The sequence below is a fragment of the Crinia signifera genome, chromosome 3 (assembly GCF_055691185.1).
Source record: "Crinia signifera chromosome 3, ASM5569118v1, whole genome shotgun sequence".
Lineage (NCBI taxonomy): Eukaryota > Metazoa > Chordata > Amphibia > Anura > Myobatrachidae > Crinia > Crinia signifera.
In genome coordinates, this window is record NC_139219.1 from 304,578,802 (window position 1) to 304,600,411 (window position 21,610).

General features: G+C 44.3%; 1 protein-coding gene across 1 annotated transcript in view; it reads right to left on the reverse strand.

The window, feature by feature from the left end:
- Nucleotides 1–21,610, reverse strand: part of NBAS (NBAS subunit of NRZ tethering complex) — a 540,465-nt gene that overhangs the window by 147,249 nt on the left and 371,606 nt on the right. The window contains exons 45-46 of the mRNA XM_083178566.1: nt 19,819–20,025; nt 14,879–15,081 (exon numbers count right to left, since the gene is read on the reverse strand). Coding sequence (XP_083034692.1) covers nt 14,879–15,081; nt 19,819–20,025 — 410 coding nt within the window. The remainder of the gene's footprint in view (nt 1–14,878; nt 15,082–19,818; nt 20,026–21,610) is intronic.

A 21,610-nucleotide genomic window follows, 5' to 3' on the forward strand; every position in this document is an offset into this window, starting at 1 on the left:
AAAAAAATATTAAAAGCTACAGCGAATGTCTGGCGATTCTCTGTTTGTGATTCTCCGCGATTCACCAGTGGTTTTCAATGGGGTTTTCAGTGGAATTCGCCGAGAGTGTATTCAATGCTGAAGTGGAGAACTGCTTTCTCCAGTGATTTTCCCCGGATTCTCCATTTTACATTCGTCATCTTTTTCTGGAGAACTGGAATGTGATCTTTGAAAATAAAGCGTTTTTTATTTTTATTTTGGTGTCAAAAAATCTGATTTTTTTCCTGTGAAGGGACATGCTATTTTTATTCATGTGCTTGCAGCACATGAATATATTTTAGTTTTTTTTTTTTTTAAACAATATATATATATATATTTTTTTACACATTCACCAGCAGGGGGTCGAGCCGGGAGCCGCTCATTAATATTCATATATTCACTGCACACTGGTCCCGATCATTACACAAGCACGATCAGGACCAGTGTGTAGCGGCTCCCTAACACAGCCCCCTGCCAGCTCTGGGGGCTCTCCCTCTGTCCCCCACAGCCCTCCTTCACCTCCACAGTGTCCGGTGCAGGCAGGGAGGCTTCCATCTCCCTACCTGCAGCCGTCCCCCAGCTCCCCGGCGGCATTCGCCGGGGGGTTAAAATTCGCTGACCAGGGGCAGAGAGCCCCTGAGGCGTTGAATAGGGAGAACGGGCGGCTGTCCAGCGAATCTTCCTACAGGGAGAATTGGGGAGAAAGTGCAGCGAATCCTACACAGGATTCGCTGCAGCTCCCCAGAGCAAGCACTGAATACCTGCCAAAATTTACCTCTTTAGAAAAAATACGAGGGATGGCCCTACACCCTGCCACCAGCTCTAAGTAGTACATGTATGACCATGCTTCTCCAAATCAGAATTCAACGCACATTTATTCCTGATCGGATATCTTTTATATGGAAAACATTACTGATTTTATATTCACGGCATTCCACGGAGAGTTAATATATAAGTCCTTTAATTCATGACAAAAAGCCTAATTAATTCTTAACACGTTTAGAGTCAACATGTCACTCTCTCTTCTTAAAATGTGTAAAATTAAAACCACAGAAACGGACACGGCAAAAGAAGGCATACTATAGGTTTAATCAGCGTTGCCGCAGTGTAATTAAACTGATAAAAACCTGTTTGATTGCAACTTGCCTTTTCAAAAGTGCCACGCGGGTTCACGATGAGCCGCACGACTTACACCACTCGCTTAATAGAAGAACAGATTAAATGTTCTATCCGTGGTTTATTTATGCACAGCCATTGGCTGGACCTGCTGGCTTTTCTTTCTAACTGAAAATTAAACAGTGTACACTAGTGGTTCTCAAACTCGGTCCTCAGGACCCAACACAGTTCACGTTTTCCAGGACACCCGGCAGGTGCACTCATTACTGACTGACACAAAAGATCCGCAGGTGGAGCTAATTATTTCAATTGATTCTGTGAGGAGACCTGCAACACATGCACTGTGTGAGGACAAGCTTGAGGGGTCCCGACAGTCATTTACCCGAAGTCGGGATCCCGACTGTTAAAACACCGACAGACGGGTTCCCGACGGCCACCGGCTATTCTTCCTCGTGGGGGTCCAGGACCCCCATTGAGGGAGACTAGAATAGGTGGCGAGCATAGCGACCACCGTGCCCGCAGTGTGAAGAGCGCAGCGAGCCCACAAGGGGCTTTGTTGCGCTCGCCATGCTGTCTGAGTCCAGCCAGTCGGGATCCCGATGTCGGGCTAATGACTGTTGGGATCCCGCCTGTCGGAACCCTATACCAACACCCAGTTTGAGAACCTGTGGACTACACTAACTCACATACATAAAACATACCCCTTAACCACATGTCTGAGAGATGTTCCGTAAGATGGTTAAGTATACAGTATTTAGCAGATACAAATGGAGCAGCTCTCACTAGAGCTGCTCCTGGAGATTCTATCCCTATCTGCTGCTGTCCGCCGGCCACCAGAATGGGGCTCGCGCATCCCCCTAACCCTGCCCATCTCCCTGAAGCGGAGAGGGCAGGGTTTCCACCATCCGCCGCCAAGTGAAGGGCATGAACGTGTGTGTAAGACGCTCGCGCATTCCTGTCAAACGCAGCGCCTCTGAAGCAGTAATCGCCAGCTGAGGGAATCTGGCGATTCCCTGGGCTGGCTGAGAGGCGCTCCATCTGAAGAAAGGCTACTGTGTCTCCCAATGCCTGTATTTATAGTGCTGTATAGCGGTGGCGGAGCTGCAATGATGCGATCTACGGCCCTGATCAACCCACCCTCCCAACAGCCACTCCCCATTTACAATGACCAGGCACCCACCTCCAGCAGGAGGGAGCAGAGAATTTGGTAAGTATGATTTTGCATCAGAATTTCATTGACTTTTTAATGCTATTTAAAGCAGGGTTTTCACATTTTATTTTCTAGAACTCCCTTAAGATTGTAGTTTTTTTTTCTTATTATCCACTAATGTGGTTTAATATGCACCAAATAATGGGTTCCATTATGCAGGGTTGTTGTGAAGTGTTAGGAGGTGTTACCGAGTGAGTGAAAAAAAAAAGGGTTATTATTATCTATGAGTTTTATGGATTGAAATTTATATATTTATAGGAAAAGTTTCTTCTGTTGTCACTTTTCCCATGCTCAAATTAAGTGTTCTAATAACTACTTGAAATATTAAATAACTAAAAATGATATGTGAAGACTCCCTAAATCTCAAATATAATATGCTATGTTTCTTTAAAAAAAAAGTCTTCAATTATATCCGTCTGTACTGACCGGTGTGTCTATAAGTAGAGTTAACATACCCCACTTATATAAAGTGCTGTAAACACAAAGGTTTCTTCATCACAACAGACTTAGATACCGTCAGCCGGAGGTGGCGTACCTCACTTACACTAATCAGTGATGGAATGGTGCACATAAATGTTTCATTTAGGGTGGCTTATTCATGCGTACTTATACTCACAGTGTTGGTAAGCTTGTAAAGGTTTCTTTCCTGTCACTGGTGTATAAATATATTTGAACAATAGCTCAAGTAAAATATTTGTGCTTAGTTTCTAAGTGATCTCGGCAGATCACTCAGAAAATAGGCAAAAATCGCACTGTGTGTATGCCACCTCCACCTGACCGTATCTATCAGTTGTGATAAAGAAACCTTTATGTGCACCATTACATCATAGATTAGTGTAAGCAAGGTATGCCACCTCCACCTTACAGCATCTATCAGTAATTAAATACTGTAGAAGCCTTTATCTGCACCATCAAATTATTGATTAGTGTAAGTGTGTGTAAGGTACAATTCCACAATACCTCTACCTGACAGTGGTGACAAAGAAACACCAGTCAGTACAGACTGATATTTGTTTTTAAACCATATTATATTATATTCGAGCTTTGGAGGTTCTTCATATCATCACAAACTCAAATTATATTATGTCATTTTTCATGTATTTATGAGAACACATCATTTGAGCCTGGGAAAAGTAACAACAAAAGAAAATTCAATTTTCCAGATAAGTTTACTGTATATCAATTTCAATTCATGAGACACAAATAAAATTAACCCTTTTTTTCACCCACTCGATAGTGACATCTCCTAAACCTCACGACAACCTTGAACAATTTTCTGGGATCCCAGGAGAAGATCCCTTTAGTGCTGTTGAAGGGGGCAGCAACAATTTACATCGAACGCCCAAAAGTTGTCTCTTATGAAATGCTGAGAGTTGTGAGCCGGCACATAGTGACTGTAAATCTATGGCAGATGGGGCTTGAAAACGGGGCTGCGTTTTGGGATTTTGTTTCACCTGTGCTGACTTACGGTATTTTACTGCAAGTAATTGAATAATGATAAGCGGCATCATTGGAAAGTATTTGCGTTACCTATACGAATACGAAACACTTTATCTGACCTCTTCATTAGTGGGGATCTCCACTGTCTGCCTCCATAATGATCTCCTGGGTGTAGAGGAAGGTGGGATCAGATGCATAACTTCACACCAGCCTACATTTTATATCCCTTTCACACCAGCCTATTTCCCCAGGTTGGCCCATGGAACAACCCGGGACTAGAAAGGGTACCGGGCCAAAATCCCAGGACATTTCAACCCTGCTAGCTAGCAGGGTTGCTCCCGGGACCATCCTGGAATACAGGCCAGTGTGAAAGGTACTTACCCGGCTTTCCTGTCCTCGCCGTGGTGCTGGAAAGGAGCGCTGCATGCTCTCTGGTGCTGGGGAAGCCGCCGGTTTCTGCCTCCCTGTTGATGGACATGCTCCTGCGATGCTCGAGCTGATGGGGTGTCCCCCAGCTTGCCCATCCCCACCTCCCCGCTTGCCCGAAGGGTGAACCCATCGTCCCGCTGAATTGTAGAATGGGGGATCGGAGGAGGCAGCGAGGTCCAGTCCTTGAACAGCAGCTGCGAGCATCCAGGAGGTACAGTACACAGCTCCTGGTCAAGGCGCCCACTACCCACATCACACCAGAAAATGCAGGGAGAGGGCTGGTGTGAAAGGGGCCAACCCGGGAATGTCCCTGCATGATCCCGGGACTGTGCTCCCGGAAAAAGTCCCTGCATTTTCTGGTGTGAAAGGGGTAGAATATAAAAGTGGATTCTTGTTTGGAAGGACGGAGATATCATTTGCCCCCCATACTCGTAGATCATTACCGATGAGCAATAGAGAAGACCACAATAGTAATAGGTAATTAAACTCTGAATATTCCAGTGGCAATATTTATTACAGTCTCGCTTAATAATGCAAAAAAATGAAGATAAAGGTACGCAGGCACTACATAATTAACTTTTATATACAATCAAGGTGAAATTAATGAGCTGCTAAATAAAGGACTGCCATTATGAATACTATTAATATTAATTATTACTATTTATAACAATGTTAGCAAAAACAAAACCTATTTCGGAAAAAATTGTATGAAACATATTTGAATGTAATAAGCTGCTAAGAATGTCTGATACAGTACACGGATTATAATACCAGGATTAAACATGTGACCTACTGTTTGTAGCTTCAAAGAGGAATATTTAATACAATTTATTTCACTTCATTTAACACCGAATGAATCAAAGATTTGAAAACAACTTTGAAAGTTTTATAGACCACCCATGCAGGCCTTGCTGCAGGCAAAGAACACGACATTACATGACTGCTATGAGCGGATATATTAGGAGCACATCATTGAGAATAAATATTTGCTACAATGGTTTGACAGAGATCGATTATAGATGACTGCATAATAAAGGGACATAGGAATAGGACATGTATAACGGCTCATTTACAACATATTCACCAATAATCAGTGCCCGCGCCCAATTCAGGGATCTGCAGCCGGAATAAAAGTCAGTTTAGACTGACTTATTTTAGCGAACGGGAAAGAAATCATTCGAATGTTTTCTCTCCCGTCCGGCCGCAGGCAAGGGGATGTGTTAGGGAGCGGGGCGGCGTTTAGCTTCTCGCTAGGTTATGAGCATAGGCAGCCTAGCGAACAGGACTGAATCAGACCGAAAAGCTTTCAGTACGACCTTGAGAACAGGCAATAATTACCGAAACCTAAATCTAACTAAAATTGGTATGATTGCAGTTCTGTTGTAGATTACAATGAAATTGTTACTTCCCGGATAGGCTGTGCAACTTCTCGATGGCAGCCTCATAGGTGCTTAGAAATGTTTGTGTAGTCTGTTTGGGATCATTTATACTTAGAATTGAATGAATTACGTGCGCTGCAGCAGTCTTCCCACCTGGATTCTGTCGGCCATCTCTGCTGTGGCTAGAAGATGGGCAGTAACTTTGGAGCTGCCCATTTGGAGCTTCGGCCAGGGTGGCCCAACAAGACAGAGGCCAAAGCTCTCTTTTAGTAGAAAAACAACCAGAAAATAATGTATACGTATATTTTTTATACCCTTCTACATCTGAAGGGCAAAAACCGGTACAAATTTGGAAAGGGGTGTGGTTACAGGTAAAGGGGCGTGGTCCTATCCCCCTTTTTATACTTTCAATGGAGCGTTGGAGACCCAGGAAACCGGTACAAAGTCCAGGCCAGGGGAGGGGGGGCGGAGATGAGGTGGGGTTTGCGGTGGTGCATGTAATGCGCACGGGTGACGGCGAATGCTGTGGGGGGTTGCGCCGGTGGTGGTGTATGTAATGTGTGGGGGGGGGAGAGGGTGATGGTGTATGTAATGAGTGCTTACATACCTGCTGCTTTCTGCTCGGTGGCTCCAGATTCCGGGTGGAGGGGGCGGAGCTTCTTCAGCCGTGCAGTGGGGGAAAGAGAGCTGCTAGGAGCAGCAGCAACAGTAGGGAGAAAAGGGAAGCCCTCCCGCGCCCATTATGGATTTGGGCAAAGTGCCACAGCCGGTCCGCAGCCCAGCCAGCCCAGGGGGGGGGGGGGGGGGGCGCAGCTGGCCCGGTTTTAGTGAGTTTTGGGATGGCCCACCGGAAAGTGGTACGGTTTCCCGGCGGCCCGATCCATCCGTTCATGCCCGTAAGTAATGTGGCCATGTAAAAGGCTGGTCATGCCCGTAAGTAATGTGGCCATGTACTATCACTACATCCCTAAATGACAAGAGAGCCGCGCCGGAATGCAACCATCGATTAGGATGGAGGCGAAGGCATCCCAACTGCCGGAATCCCGAATGTAAGTATGTAGGGAGCGGTAGCGTTAGACTTGGGGGGATTAGGGTTAGGCCAGTGGTTCCCAAACTGTGTGCCTAGGCTCCCTGGGGTGCCTCAGGACACTTGCAGGGGTGCCTTGGGTTGGTGGACCAAGATCAAATCATATTATTTATGGTCAATGTACCAGGCAAAACCAGTGCTGGTGGCTGCCAGTCATAATATATGTGGACAAACAGAAGCAAATCCTGTCCCTCACCAGATAACTGTGACATATAAACACAATGCATTTCATTTAATTATTTTTTTCTGAATTTCTCGATAAGAAGCATTTGGCCTAGGGGTGCCTTGAAAATATTTTGATGCTCTAGGGCGCCGTGATTCAAAAAAGTTTGGGAACCACTGGGTTAGGCACTAGTGGGAATATAGCGTTGGGGGGGGGTGTCTAGAGTTAGGCTGCGCAGAGGGTTAGGCACTTAAAGGGGGAGTAAGGGTTGTAGAAGGTGGGGTATGAGGGTTATTTACTAGAGGGGCGGGTTAGTGTTATAGGCTGCTGGTAGGGAGGGTTAGGAATGGGGGATGGGAAAGTCAGTTTACTTACCTGTCAGGATTCCATACCTTAGTATGCCGGAGTCATTATTATTATTATTCTGACTGCAGGCATTTAAACCGCCAGTCATCCGTATGTATTCCATCAAGAGTATATTAACTTTGTTAAAAAAAATCATTTTTAGATCAGCCAGTATAAGGTTAACAACATAAAGTAAAATATTGTCCAAAAACGCAAGTCATTTAGCTTAATGCCCTGTCGGGCTGTTGTTTGTTTGCTGTAATTAGTGCTCATATTAATTTATTTCAAGTGGCAGTGCTGTTATGTCATTTGCTGCACTTGAGTTCCTAAAGCAATTTTGTCCACGTTTGAAATTGGCATTTTACGCATGGCTGGCCGGGGTATTTATACTACTCCTGCCCAGATAATTCTTTTCTTTTCCATCCACAATTATCTATCTTTTAAACCCTTCAGCGGTGAAGAGGCCTAAAGGTGATTAATCATTTCCCTCTGGCGCTGAAGGGGCCTAATTAGTTCAGTCTCTCTGTATTCTGGATATCTGTACGGGGAGGCCGGTATTGTAATAGACTCCCAGTCCTGGAAAGCACTCATAGTAAACATGCTGTGCTAAAAGGCTGTACCAAGCAGGAATGTCAGCCAAAACTACAGACTGATCTTTTATGTGCTGAAAATGAGCATGTCCCCTACAGGGATGAGGTCACTCTTGGATCCCCAAATCATTTCATCTGATTTATTTTGAATGAACTTTTTTTTTTCTCCCATTGACAGCTGCAGGGCATATAGCAATACAGATAGGGTTGGGAATTGCTGCCTTGAGGGTATAACCATCGTCAAAAAGACCTTGTGAACGGATATTTGTGAGGGGTAAAACAAAGGTAAAACGGTTCAGGCACGAGTGTCATTTTGCTCGGCTAATGATCCGTTGTAATTAATTGCCTTTTCTAATAGAAGTTATTCTAGGTAGTCTACGCCTGTTTGCCCGAATGGACGGACTCACCCGTGCGCAACGCCGCTTTACTCAACGAATCATTAACAAACTCAGCTGATGTCAGTGTTTATAAGTTCTTACACAAAGCAGAGCGTTCTAGAACCAACCGGCATGCAACAGTACATAGCAAATCCTCGATTTTTATGAACGTTTTGGAAAGCATAAAAAGGATTACAAATATATTATAAAAAGTAATACGTTTTCAATTTCAGGTGTGTTAACCCCTTCACGACATTTGACGTATATATACGTCATGGCCGGGAAGTACTTACCGACACATGACGTATATATACGTCATGACTTTAAACTGTCACTGCGTCTAGAGACGCAGTGACAGAGGGACGATGTCTGCTGTCCCTGACAGCAGACATGTCCCTGCATGCCCAGGGGGGGCTGCGATGCCGCCCCCCCGTCGGCGATCGCTGTGATTGGCTGTTCAGTGTGAACAGCCATTCACAGCGTTTTCCTGTGTTACCAGCGAATCAGACGCTCGGTAACACAGGTGTCAATCACCGCCGGGCGTCAGGGGGCATGAGGGGGTCATCGGTGACGATGACACCTCACCCCACCCTCACCCCACCTGCCCCCAAGGCTGTGATTGGTCCGTGGGACCCACGGACCAATCACAGCCAAGGCGCGACATTTAAACTAACGGTGACTGCGCTGCAGACGCCATCAGTGCTGCTGCTGCAGTGTCATAGAGTGATAGATAGTGATAGATAGTGATAGATAGTGATAGATAGTGATAGATAGTGAGAGATAGAGAGATTTGTGTCTGCTACCCCCCCTTTTTGGGGGTGCAGGTTTTTTTTTTATATATAAAACTGTCAGTGCTGCTGCTGCAGTGTCATAGAGTGATAGATAGTGATAGATAGTGAGAGATAGTGAGAAATAGAGAGAGATAGAGAGAGATAGTGACAGAGAGTGATAGAGAGTGTATATTTTGTGTCTGCTACCCCCCCTTTTTGGGGGTGCAGGTTTTTTTTATACATATAACTGTCAGTGCTGCTGCTGCAGTGTCCTAGAGTGATAGATAGTGATAGATAGTGATAGATAGTGAGAAATAGAGAGAGATAGAGAGAGATAGTGACAGAGAGTGATAGAGAGTGTATATTTTGTGTCTGCTACCCCCGCCTTTTGTGCTGATCACTATATCTGAGGTGATCAGCAACTTTTTGGGGGCGCAGAGGTTTTTTTTTTTTATATATACCTGTCAGTTGCTGCCAGTTGCACTGTCAGTTGCACCAAAGGTTGTGCACCTGCTGCCCCTCACTGGTAATCAGTGTCGCATCACTGATCACCTTTTTTTTTTTTGTGGGTGCTGTGTGGTCTTTTTTTAATTTTTTTTTTTACACACACTGTGATTTTGTGGGTGTCCTGTGGCCACTGTGCACTGATCAGTGACGTACATCACTGATCAGCTTTTTCGGCACAGGGTTGATCTTTTTTTTTTTTTTTGATCAAATTCCTGTTGCCTTTGAGCGCTGTTCAGTGACGGACGTTACTGAACAACATCTGTGCTCAATTTTTGGCGCAGGACCTTTTTTTTTGTTTTTTTAACCCCTTCAATTTTTTTTTTTTTTAACCCCTTCAATTTTTTTTTTTTTTAACCCCTTCAATTTTTTTTTTTTGTATAAAGTATTTTTTTTTTCTGCACTACATACGCACTACACACTACATACCCCCCTGGTTGAAATAAAGTTTGTACCCCCCCCTACACTATACACGTGTTGAAACATTTCACTACCAGTAACACAAAAATAAAAATGGCATCCCAAATGTCATCCCAAATGTCATCCCAGTCATCCAGAAGAATGTATTCAGTGGAGGAGGCATATGCCATGCTTGCCTCTGACTCTGACACAGCCAGTGAGGCAAGCGGGGAATTTGAAGGATTCGTCTTAAGCTCCTCTTCCTCCTCTGGTGATGAGGGACCCCCTCAAAGACGCCCCCGTAGAGCAGCTGAGACCCCCCCCCCAATAATTGATCTCGTATGGACCCCACCACCAGACAATTTTGAGCCCCAGGTTCCTGAGTTTTTGGCCATGCCAGGAATCCAATTTGATTCCACAGGTCTCAGAGAAATTGACTTTTTCAAATTATTTTTCTCTGATGATTTTATAAATTTAATGGTGGACCAAACTAATTTATATGCCCAGCAGTTTATTGCTCAAAACCCCACGTCATCATTTGCTAGGTGGACCCCTGTAGATGCAGTAGAGATGATGACGTTTTGGGGTCTGGTGTTTCATATGGGCATAGTAAAAAAGCCACAAATTAGGCAATATTGGAGTACAGATGTTCTGTACAGCACCCCATTTTACCGTATGGCCATGCCCCGGGCTCGTTTTGAGACGATCCATAAATTTATACATTACACCGATAATGCACAGTGCCCACCCAGAGATGATCCCACCTTTGACAGGCTATTCAAAGTCAGGCCGGTCATTGATCATTTCAGTGCCAAATTTGCAGAGCTATACATCCCTGATAAATGTATTAGTATCGACGAGTCCCTTATACATTTTAAAGGAAGGGTTAAATTCCGCCAGTACCTTCCCAGTAAGAGGGCAAGGTATGGCATAAAAATGTATAAGCTGTGTGAAAGCACCACAGGGTACACCCACAAGTTTAGGGTATATGAAGGGAAGGATTCAAGAATTGAACCGCCAGAATGCCCCCCCTCCCTCGTAGGTGTTAGTGGAAAAATTGTCTGGGATTTAATGCACCCCTTCCTGGATAAGGGTTATCACCTCTATGTGGATAACTTTTACACTAGCATCCCCCTGTTTAAGGCCCTTGGTTCAAGAGGTACAGCAGCTTGCGGTACTGTGCGCAAGAACCAAAGAGGCCTCCCCAAAACGCACATTGCCCAAGTACTAAGAAGGGGTGAAAGCAGGGGAATATGCACCGAAAATATGTTGTTGGTCAAATATAAGGACAAGAGGGATGTCCTTATACTGACAACAATTCATGGAGACAGTACCACCTCCATCCCTGTACGAGGTACCAGTACCCACACCTCAAAACCAAATTGTATCCTAGATTACAATAAGTACATGGGCGGAGTGGATCTTTCAGATCAGGTACTGAAGCCGTACAGTGCCCTGCGGAAAACAAATATCTGGTACAAGAAGCTGGCCGTGTATATCATCCAGATGGCACTGTATAACGCTTACGTGCTATTCCGTTCTACCGGCCAGAGGGAGACATTTATGCACTTTCAAGAGGAAGTCATAAAGGGCCTAATATTTGGGAACCAGCAGGCAGAGGGCCCCAGTACTTCTAGTACTGGCCCCCGTATTGTACCAGGGCAGCATTTTCCCAACGAAATCCCCTCCACTGCAAGAAAGGGCAGGACACAAAAAAGGTGCAAAGTTTGCTATAAAAAGGGAATAAGAAAGGAAACTATTTTCCACTGTGAAACTTGCCCCGACAAACCCGGCCTATGTATAAAGGAGTGTTTCAAAATATACCACACATCTATGGATTATTAGGTTCATCATTTCACCGTGCTTCGGGGGTCTTGCTAATGCCACATAGCACCCACCATTCATTCCACCAGAATCTGAGCTGCAAAATCCAAAAATCACTCCTTCCCTTCTGAGTCCTGCCATGCACCCAACTGGTATTTTTTGGTCACATGTGAGGCATTGCCATACTCTGGAGAAATGGGGGCACAGATTTTGGGGTGCTTTGTCTCCTTCATTCCTTGTGAAAATGAAAAATTTTGAGCCAGAACTGCATTTTTGTGTTAAAAAATGTAATTTTTCATTTTCACAGCCCAGTTGTACCAAAATTGGTGAAACCCCTGGGGGTTTGAAATGTACACTATACCCCTAGATGAATTCCCTGAGGGGTGTAGTTTGCAAAATGGGGTCACTTGTGGGGGGGTTCCACTGTATTGGTAATGCAACATAGCACCCACCATTCATTCCACCAAAATCTGTGCTGCAAAATCCAAAAATCACTCCTTCCCTTCTGAGTCCTGCCATGCGCCCAACTGGTATATTTTGGTCACATGTGAGGCATTGCCGTACTCGGGAGAAATTGGGGCACAGACTTTGGGGTGCTTTGTCTCCTTCATTCCTTGTGAAAATGAAAAATTTTGAGCCAGAAGTGCATGTTTGTGTAAAAAAATGTAATTTTTCATTTTCACAGCCCAGTTGTACCACAATTGGTGAAACCCCTGGGGGTTTGAAATGTACACTATACCCCTAGATGAATTCCCTGAGGGGTGTACTTTGCAAAATGGGGTGACTTGTGGGGGGGTTCCACTGTATTGGTGCTTTGGGAGTCTTGCTAATGCAACATAGCACCCACCATTCATTCCACCAAAATCTGTGCTGCAAAATCCAAAAATCACTCCTTCCCTTCTGAGTCCTGCCATGCGCCCAACTGGTATTTTTTGGTCACATGTAAGGCATTGCCGTACTCGGGAGAAATTGGGGCACAGACTTTGGGGTGCTTTGTCTCCTTCATTCCTTGTGAAAATGAAAAATTTTGAGCCAGAAGTGCATGTTTGTGTAAAAAAATGTAATTTTTCATTTTCACAGCCCAGTTGTACCACAATTGGTGAAACCCCTGGGGGTTTGAAATGTACACTATACCCCTAGATGAATTCCCTGAGGGGTGTACTTTGCAAAATGGGGTGACTTGTGGGGGGGTTCCACTGTATTGGTGCTTTGGGAGTCTTGCTAATGCAACATAGCACCCACCATTCATTCCACCAAAATCTGTGCTGCAAAATCCAAAAATCACTCCTTCCCTTCTGAGTCCTGCCATGCGCCCAACTGGTATTTTTTGGTCACATGTGAGGCATTGCCGTACTCGGGAGAAATTGGGGCACAGACTTTGGGGTGCTTTGTCTCCTTCATTCCTTGTGAAAATGAAAAATTTTGAGCCAGAAGTGCATGTTTGTGTAAAAAAATGTAATTTTTTCATTTTCACAGCCCAGTTGTACCACAATTGGTGAAACCCCTGGGGGTTTGAAATGTACACTATACCCCTAGATGAATTCCCTGAGGGGTGTACTTTGCAAAATGGGGTGACTTGTGGGGGGGTTCCACTGTATTGGTGCTTTGGGAGTCTTGCTAATGCAACATAGCACCCACCATTCATTCCACCAAAATCTGTGCTGCAAAATCCAAAAATCACTCCTTCCCTTCTGAGTCCTGCCATGCGCCCAACTAGTATTTTTTGGTCACATGTGAGGCATTGCCGTACTCGGGAGAAATTGGGGCACAGACTTTGGGGTGCTTTGTCTCCTTCATTTCTTGTGAAAATGAAAAATCTTGAGCCAGAAGTGCATGTTTGTGTAAAAAAATGGAATTTTTCATTTTCACAGCCCAGTTGTACCAAAATTGGTGAAACCCCTGGGGGTTTGAAATGTACACTATACCCCTAGATGAATTCCCTGAGGGGTGTAGATTGCAAAATGGGGAAACCTACATGGTGCCTAAAAAAAAATCTCATAAAAAGGAGGCTCCAAAATCAAGTAGGTGCTCCTTCTATTATGAAGCCTGTGGTTTGGTCAACGTGCACACTAGGGCCACATATAGGATATTTTTGAAAACAAAAGAATTGGGGGAATCAATTTTTAGTCACATTTCTCTAGTAAAATCTACTGTATTCGTTAGAAAAATGTATTAAAATTGAAACTCTGCAAAAAAAAAAAAGAAATTTTGAAATTTCACCTACACTTTGTTTTAATTCCTGTGAAACACCTAAAGGGTTAACAAACTTTCAAAATGCTGTTTTGAATACTGTGAGGGGTGCAGTTTTTGAAATGGCATCATTTATGGGGGTGTCTCACATACAAGTCCCTCAAAGTCACATCAGAACTGAACTGGTCCCTAAAAAAATCAGTGTTTGAAATTTTCTTGAAAATTTGAAAATTTGCTATTCATATTGTAAGCCTCCTAGTGTCCAAAAAAATTAAAAGGAAGTTGAAATAATGATGGAAACATAAAGTAGACATATGGTCTATGTTAGTTATTAACTATTTTGAGTGGTATGATTATTTGTCTCACAAGCAGAAAATTTAACATTTTGCAAATTGCTAAATTTTCCATTTTTTCACGATATTTTGGTATTTTTCACAAAAAAACACAGACTGTATCAACCAAAATTTACCACTAACTTGAAGTACAATGTGTCACGAGAAAACAATCTCAAAATCACTGGGATAAGTAAAAGCAAAAAAAAGTTATCACCACTTAAGGGAGACATGTCAGATTTAAAAAAAAGGGCTCTGTCATGAAGGCACAAACTGGCTCTGTCATGAAGGGGTTAAAAAAAAAATATATATAATCACCCACAATAATAAAATATACCTGTTTTAAGCAACATATATACCTAAAGTAACAAATTTATTAAAGGGACGTGCCTAGACCAACGACACAATAACAGACATGGAACAGAATAAGAAAGAGGGGCCCAGGGCCACAATGGTCTCACTTTAGATGCAGCAAATGACTCTGGGCCAGGGCACTAAGCGTCAAAAGTGATAAAATGGAGAATGATGAACAACCAACCAATCAGCTCCTGTCTGACATTTTTCAAACACAGCCTGTGACATGGCAGGTAGGTGCTGATTGGCTGGCTGTTTATCACTCTCCATTTTATCACTTTTGATCTTAGTGCACCTGGCCCAATGGCTTTTATCTTATGTGAACCCTAATTTGCATATCAATGCAATTACCTCAGCGAGGCGATGATCCTCTCCGCAGCGCGCCGCACTATATCCTTTGGAAGGATTCCTAAATCACCCACAGCCACTTCCAGTAACGTCTGTATGGTGCTCAGAGGCTGCCCATCTAGGCACATGGTGACCGCCAGGCTCTGCAGCTTCTCCTTCTCAGACCTCGACAGGTCGTATAAACGAGAATACTTCTGTGCACGCTCCTGAAATATAGATATAAGAGTGAGAGACGCGGACAGCGTGAGATCGTCATTGGCTTGCATTTATTTACATCTGATAGAAATCCAAACTGTAAAGTGGATTGGTTCCGGTTGATATGTCAACCGTGTCTAGGACAACAGTTCACAGGTCGACCACAATTGGTCAATGGTCAATAGGTGGACACATGAAAAAGGTTAACATGCCCTATGTTGACATTATAAAAAGATCGACACAAGCAAATAGTTGAACATGCCAATGGTCGACATGTGAAAAGTGAGTTTTTCACATTTTAAGCGACTTGTTAATTCTTGATGATCCATGTCAACTACAAATGAGAACGGTAAAGTGCCCTTGCCCGCAGCATAGCAAATGAAGAGAGGCATCCGAGGGTAGGGGTTACACTCATTGGGGGCCATGTCGACACAGACACGAAAAATGTGAAAAACCTGTGTCAACCTTTTCTGTGGCAACTATTTCCTTGTGTCAACCTTTGGCAATGTAGACCTTGTACATGTTGAACATTTCCATGTGTCGACCTTTTCATTGTTGACTAATTGTGGCCGACCGATCGACTGTTGGCCTAATTAATGTCTTTCTTTCCATCCACAACCCAGTGGTATCCGGATGGCTCACAGAAAATGTCTAGGTAGACAGTGAATAAGTTAATACCAAATGGTCGACATGAACAAGGGTCGATATCGACAAAAGGTCGGCACATGAAGGTTGAGATGAGACACACAAAAAGATCAACTTTTTTTTTCACGATTGATCCATTTTTGTATATTTTTATGCTTTACCATCCACATGGACTCCTGGCCCGGAGCGGACACCCCAAAAAACTAAAAAAAAAGTCAACCGTTTTCATGTGTCAACATTTTGCTGTCTACCTAGACATCGTGTCTGAGCTAATTCACACCCTGTCCCAGTAATGAGAGAAGAATCCCAGTTTGACCAGGATAAATACAGCCAAGGCCAGTCTAGCTTCCACAGTCCACTGTGAGGACACCTGGAGTCACGTGACTTGCCTGCTGGTCTCCATTATCCAGCACTGTGGTCAATGACAACAGACATGAACACAGAACCTATATGCAGGAACACCAGGTTTCCTTTGACAAAAACAGAACCATAACGTGACATCAAACTTGTAAGTATAATGCTGGGCACAGTTCTATCTCATGACGGTGACATCTTATTATAATGACACAATGAGCTTCTCGTGATCACAACACTAAATGACACTACCAAGTTACCATGGAGCCAATATAGCTATCTCTTAAACTGCGCTCTGTTATGTTGTTTTAGTATGATGGGCCTATGACATGGCTGTATAAACCCATTATACCAGGCAGGTCCAAACTATGGCCCTCCAGCTATGAAACTACTAGTCCCATCATGCCTTGCCACAGTTTTGCTATTAGGGAATGCTAAAACTATGGCAAGGCATGCTGGGACGTGTAGTTTCACAACACCTGGAGGGCCACAGTTTGGACAAGCCTGCATTACGCAATGTCAAGCAATGGAACGCATCATATAAACTCGATCACAAGCAGGACCATCAAAACGAAAAGGGCTAAGGGGAAAACTGTTTTATGTGTGCAATGAGAACTGACTCACGCCCCCGTACACCATTTTGATGTTTTAGGCACTTTCTGCAGACTGATCACAATCAAGTCCACAAAAAAAACACATCAGAATAAACTAATTTGGTCACGTTAGTCGCCACAGTACAGGAGGCATCTATGGTAATCCAAAATCTTACTAAGGACCAGCTTCATAGAGGTACAAGAACCCAAGTTTTTGTGTACCTCTCCACTGTTTTCAGAGCTACGCATAATCAGGATTGGTAACTACCCATGTGCAGGCCTCTGTCGCAGTGCCCTGTAGGAAAAGCATGACTGACATTCTGTGGAGGCGACGGCGGATAGAGTTACAGAAAGCGGAGGCGTTCTAGCTCTGTGTTCTGGGCGTACTGAGGCCAGTGGCTGCATCCAAAGACACCGCTTCACTGGCCTCAGCAACAGGAAAGCACTAGCCATGGTTGCCTTTGCCATCGATGGCAAAAGTGCAACTGCCTATCGATAGTGTTGTACTATTCAATGGATCATCATCCATTTTCTTTGATTGATTGGTCTGTGGGCCAATCAAAATACAGGGGTGGGGCTTCATGGGTGTCGGGGACGGAGCTAGGCTCCGTGTCCCCGGCACCTTGGGGAAACAGCAAAACTATTTGTTTAAGCTTGACATCTATGGTGGGAAACCATCTGGTTTCCCCCATCGATGGCAAAACTATTCGACATCAACCATAAACCATCGATGATTTTTAATCATCGATAGTCGACGGCCATCCCTAGAAAGCACTGGTTATCCTGAGCAACCAGAGGGTTATACAGATGACCAAAGTTTACACAGAGGATGCGATGTTATATCTACAGACAGCAGAAGCCGGCAGCAGGCATTTCCTCTGGCATTAGCATAAATTAGCGCAGCTTAGGCGCACAAAGGCTGCGGTTAGATTCCACTTCTGTACAGTGCACAGTTATATATTTTACCAACTGATCTTAGGGAACATTCCCCTCAGGCTAGAAATATTATATTCTGTATTTTTATGAATAATTCTATATACTTGTATTTCTTACTCCTGCAAAATGACGGATCAGAGACCATTGTCTCTGCAGGCAAAATAAATACATTTTCATAACAGCAAAAGAACCTTTTCGGAGACAGAAGGACAGATGGGGGCGAGTGTGGTAAAAGGCTCAATGTAGCCTTTAACAAGGTACTTCCATGAAAAGTCTAAGGCCAGTATTCAATGCCTCAGATTCGCCGGTTTTTTTCAGTGAATCTGGCAATTCGCTGGGTTTACGGCGAATTTTCTGTTAGAAAAAACAATTCTCCCTATTCAATGGAGGCAATTCGCCACAAATGAACAGCGAATGTCTGCCGATTCGCCGTAAATTATTCTCCACAATTCGCCTGTGATTTTCAATGGGGTTTTTAGTGGAATTCGCCGACAGTGTATTCAATGCTCAAATGGAGAACTGCTTTCTCCACTGATTTTCGCCATGATTCTCCGTTTAGCATTCGGCAGCTTTTTTAGGTGAACTGTAATGTGATCTTTTAAATTAAAGCGTTTTTAATTTTTTTTTTTGTGTTCAAAAATCAGAATATTTTTCCTATGAAGGGGCATGCTATTTTTATTCATATACGTGCAGCACATGAATATATTTTTAATATATATATTTTTTTTAAACAATATTTTTTTTTTTTTTTTTTACACATTCGCCAGCAGGGGGCCGGGAGCCGGAGCCGCTCATTAATATTCATATATTCACTGCACACTGATCCCGATGATCGGGACCAGTGAGTGCAGCGGCTCCGACCCCAGCAGCACCCTGCAGCCCTGGGGGTGAGGTGAGGGGAGGGAGGTGAGGGGACAGGACGGGAGGGGGGAGAGATATGCGGGGGACAAGGACCAGCAGCAGCAGCAGCCCGAATCTTTTGCAGATAGCAGCCACTGCTGCTTTCAGTGAGCAGAGGCGGGGGAGCTGTGCGTACTGTAGTGCTCTCCCGCCCTCCGCCATGCCACATTCGCCCGCCCCCTCCGCCATGGCACTTTCCCCCCCTGCTGCTGAGATTCTCCAGCGGGGGGATCACTGATGTCGCAGGGAGCCCCCCGCACAGCCTCAGAACAGGGACGCAGCAGCAGGCCTTTAGCTCCGGCAGCCACAGCACGGTGATGTCAGCGCTGGGGCTGCCGGAGACGGAGGACTGCTGCTGCGGGCTGTGCGGGGGGGGGGGACACACGGGGATTCGCCACTAGACATATTCGCTTACATTCGACGTCAGGGGCAGCGAGCCCCTGACGCATTGAATAGTGTGGGCTGGGGGAGGCTCACGAATTAAAGAGCAGCGATATTTCCTGGCGAGCGCACAGCGAATCCAAAACAGGATTCGCTACCTTGCGCTCGCCAGAGCATTGAATACCCCTATAAGTCTAAAGTGCAGCTGGCGGCTTCCGCTTAAGGGGAAAGATGATCAGACTATATTGTACAGTACTTCTCATTTATACTACTGGAGATTACAATCAGATTTTTATTTTCATGATTTCATGTCTTCTGTCCATTCTCACCGGGCTTGGTGACGTCACCGGAAGTTCGGTCGTCAGCAGGCTTGGTGACGGGCTTGGAAGACGCGGCGGGAGAACGCTGCCAGCATGTTGGGCGGGCTGGCGGCTCGGGAGAAGGAGGAGGTATTTATACACTGCATGTTTTTCAGTTTGTCACTTGTTGTAGAGGCTTGAGAAAGACACAGCCCCGAAACATTACACAATAAATTGGGATTGGTAATACGTCTCTGAGTGTCGCCTCAAAGGGGTCAATATATACAAGTGGAACCAGGTTAACTTAACCCACAGTCAGCGGATGAGTGCCAGTTACCAGCAACATATATATGGAAGGCATCCAGTTGAAACAGCTGTTGGGTCAGCCTTGTTGCACTGTACTTTGTATAATGCTTTGAACTACCAATACATGTTTTTTTCACTTTCAACCTCGTGAGTGCTGGTCTGTTTCCTATCCTGGTCCCCAGGCTGGGTAAGTGCCTTCAATGCTGTCGGAAGGTGCAGCATTGAATAGGCGGCGAGTGCTATTTCCCCTGTCGGAAATAGCTCCCGAAATTTAATACCCCCTTTTTAACTAGTACCAGACAGCAAATCCTTGCTTTTGAGAGTTACATCTTACCTGTTCCAAACTTCTCAAGTGGTCAAGGAAAGTGTGGCCGAGTGTCTGCAGATGAGCATGGGACTGCTGTAGGTGACTAAGCACCTTAACGTAAGTGACCGAGGTTTCACTTTCTTCCCCAGGGGACTTCTTCTTCTGCTTCTCAATCATCTGCTTCACAGCTGTGATGGTTCTCTTAGTCATCTCTGTGCGAGTTTCCACCGCCAGCTAAAGCAAACAGAGAAAAGAGCTTGACTCTCCCGGTTACCGCACCATATTTGGAACAGATTTATGTTCCTCACTTTCACAATGAATATTTTAAGAGCTGTTGACAAGTCGGATTGTAGACGACGTGACATAAAACAACTCTGACTAAAGCAGAGTATTAATCAGATATTATGAGCACTAGAGACACTAAATATTTAGAACGAAGAATTGATGTGTGAAAAGCCTAGACACATCAGCTCTTCCACATACTTGTTTTGACAGATTCAGATCAGGAATTGTATGATTCGTACATACATTTTTATAGCAGCCTCTAAGAGAACCCAGACTTCAAAACACAATGCTCAACATCACAGGTCTTTGTTCATTACCAAAGAGCAAACGCGGAATTATGTGATCTAAGCAAATTATTGGCCAGCGTTGGGATAACAAAAATTAACTGACAGATATAACTAAAGGAGAAGGCATGATCGGCGGAACATGTTATTATCCATAATGCAACAGTCAGACACAAAGAAATAGTGGCTTCATATACCCCAACAACCCTAATTCTGGTAGGGAAAGCTTCTGATCGAGAGCTATGTTCTACCACAGGACTGCTAAAATGGTGCATGGCCTACATCACAAAACTTACTAGGAAAGACTAAAAGATCTTAATATGTACAGTTTATAGCACAGAATGGAAAGGGGGGACATGATAGAGACTTTCAAATATAACAAGGGTTTTAACAAGGTACAGGTGGGAGACATTCTTCACAGGAAGAGGAGCAACAGAACACGAGGACATGCACTGACACTAGAGGGAGGAAGGTACAGGTGGGAGACATTCTTCACAGGAAGAGGAGCAACAGAACACGAGGACATGCACTGAAACTAGAGGGAGGAAGATTCAGGGGAAATGTGAGGAAGAATTACTTCACAGAAAGAGTAGTAGATAAGTGGAATAGCCTCCCATCAGAGGTGGTAGAGGCAAATACAGTAGTACAATTTAAACATGCTTGGGATAGGTATATTGATATCCTTACAAACAAATAAGGATCAAATATGGTTTGAGGTAACATGTTTTAAAAGGGGCAGACTAGATGGGCCAAGTGGTTCTTATCTGCCGTCACATTCTATGTTTCTTTCGCCCAGAAGATGGAAATGTTGGTAACATTTCTATCGGTGAATAGGTAATAGGGTGAGAGATTTCAGAAAGTGAGAGATTTTGGGAGAGTTTTCCCATTTTCAAGCGGCAATCATTTACACTGCAAAACCAGGTTGATTTTGCCATGTAATTAATTGCTGTTTTTTTTTATAAAAAAAGGGGAAAACTCTAAATCATTAGAGGGAGGCGATGCAGTTCCTCTTCCCTACCTGGGGTGTCGCTGTCTGCTGTAGTGCTTATGGCACAGTGTGGTCTGTATATAAGCACTGATATGCAAACCAGACATGTGCTAGAAACACCACTGCAGACAGCGACACACTGTACTAGATAACGTTCTAGAATCTTGTCTGCAGTAATTAGCCGCCTGTTTGGACGTACTCGTGGCCGTGCTGGGAACCGCAGTGTTTACGGTCTGATGATACTGGCGTGCACTTCTCTATC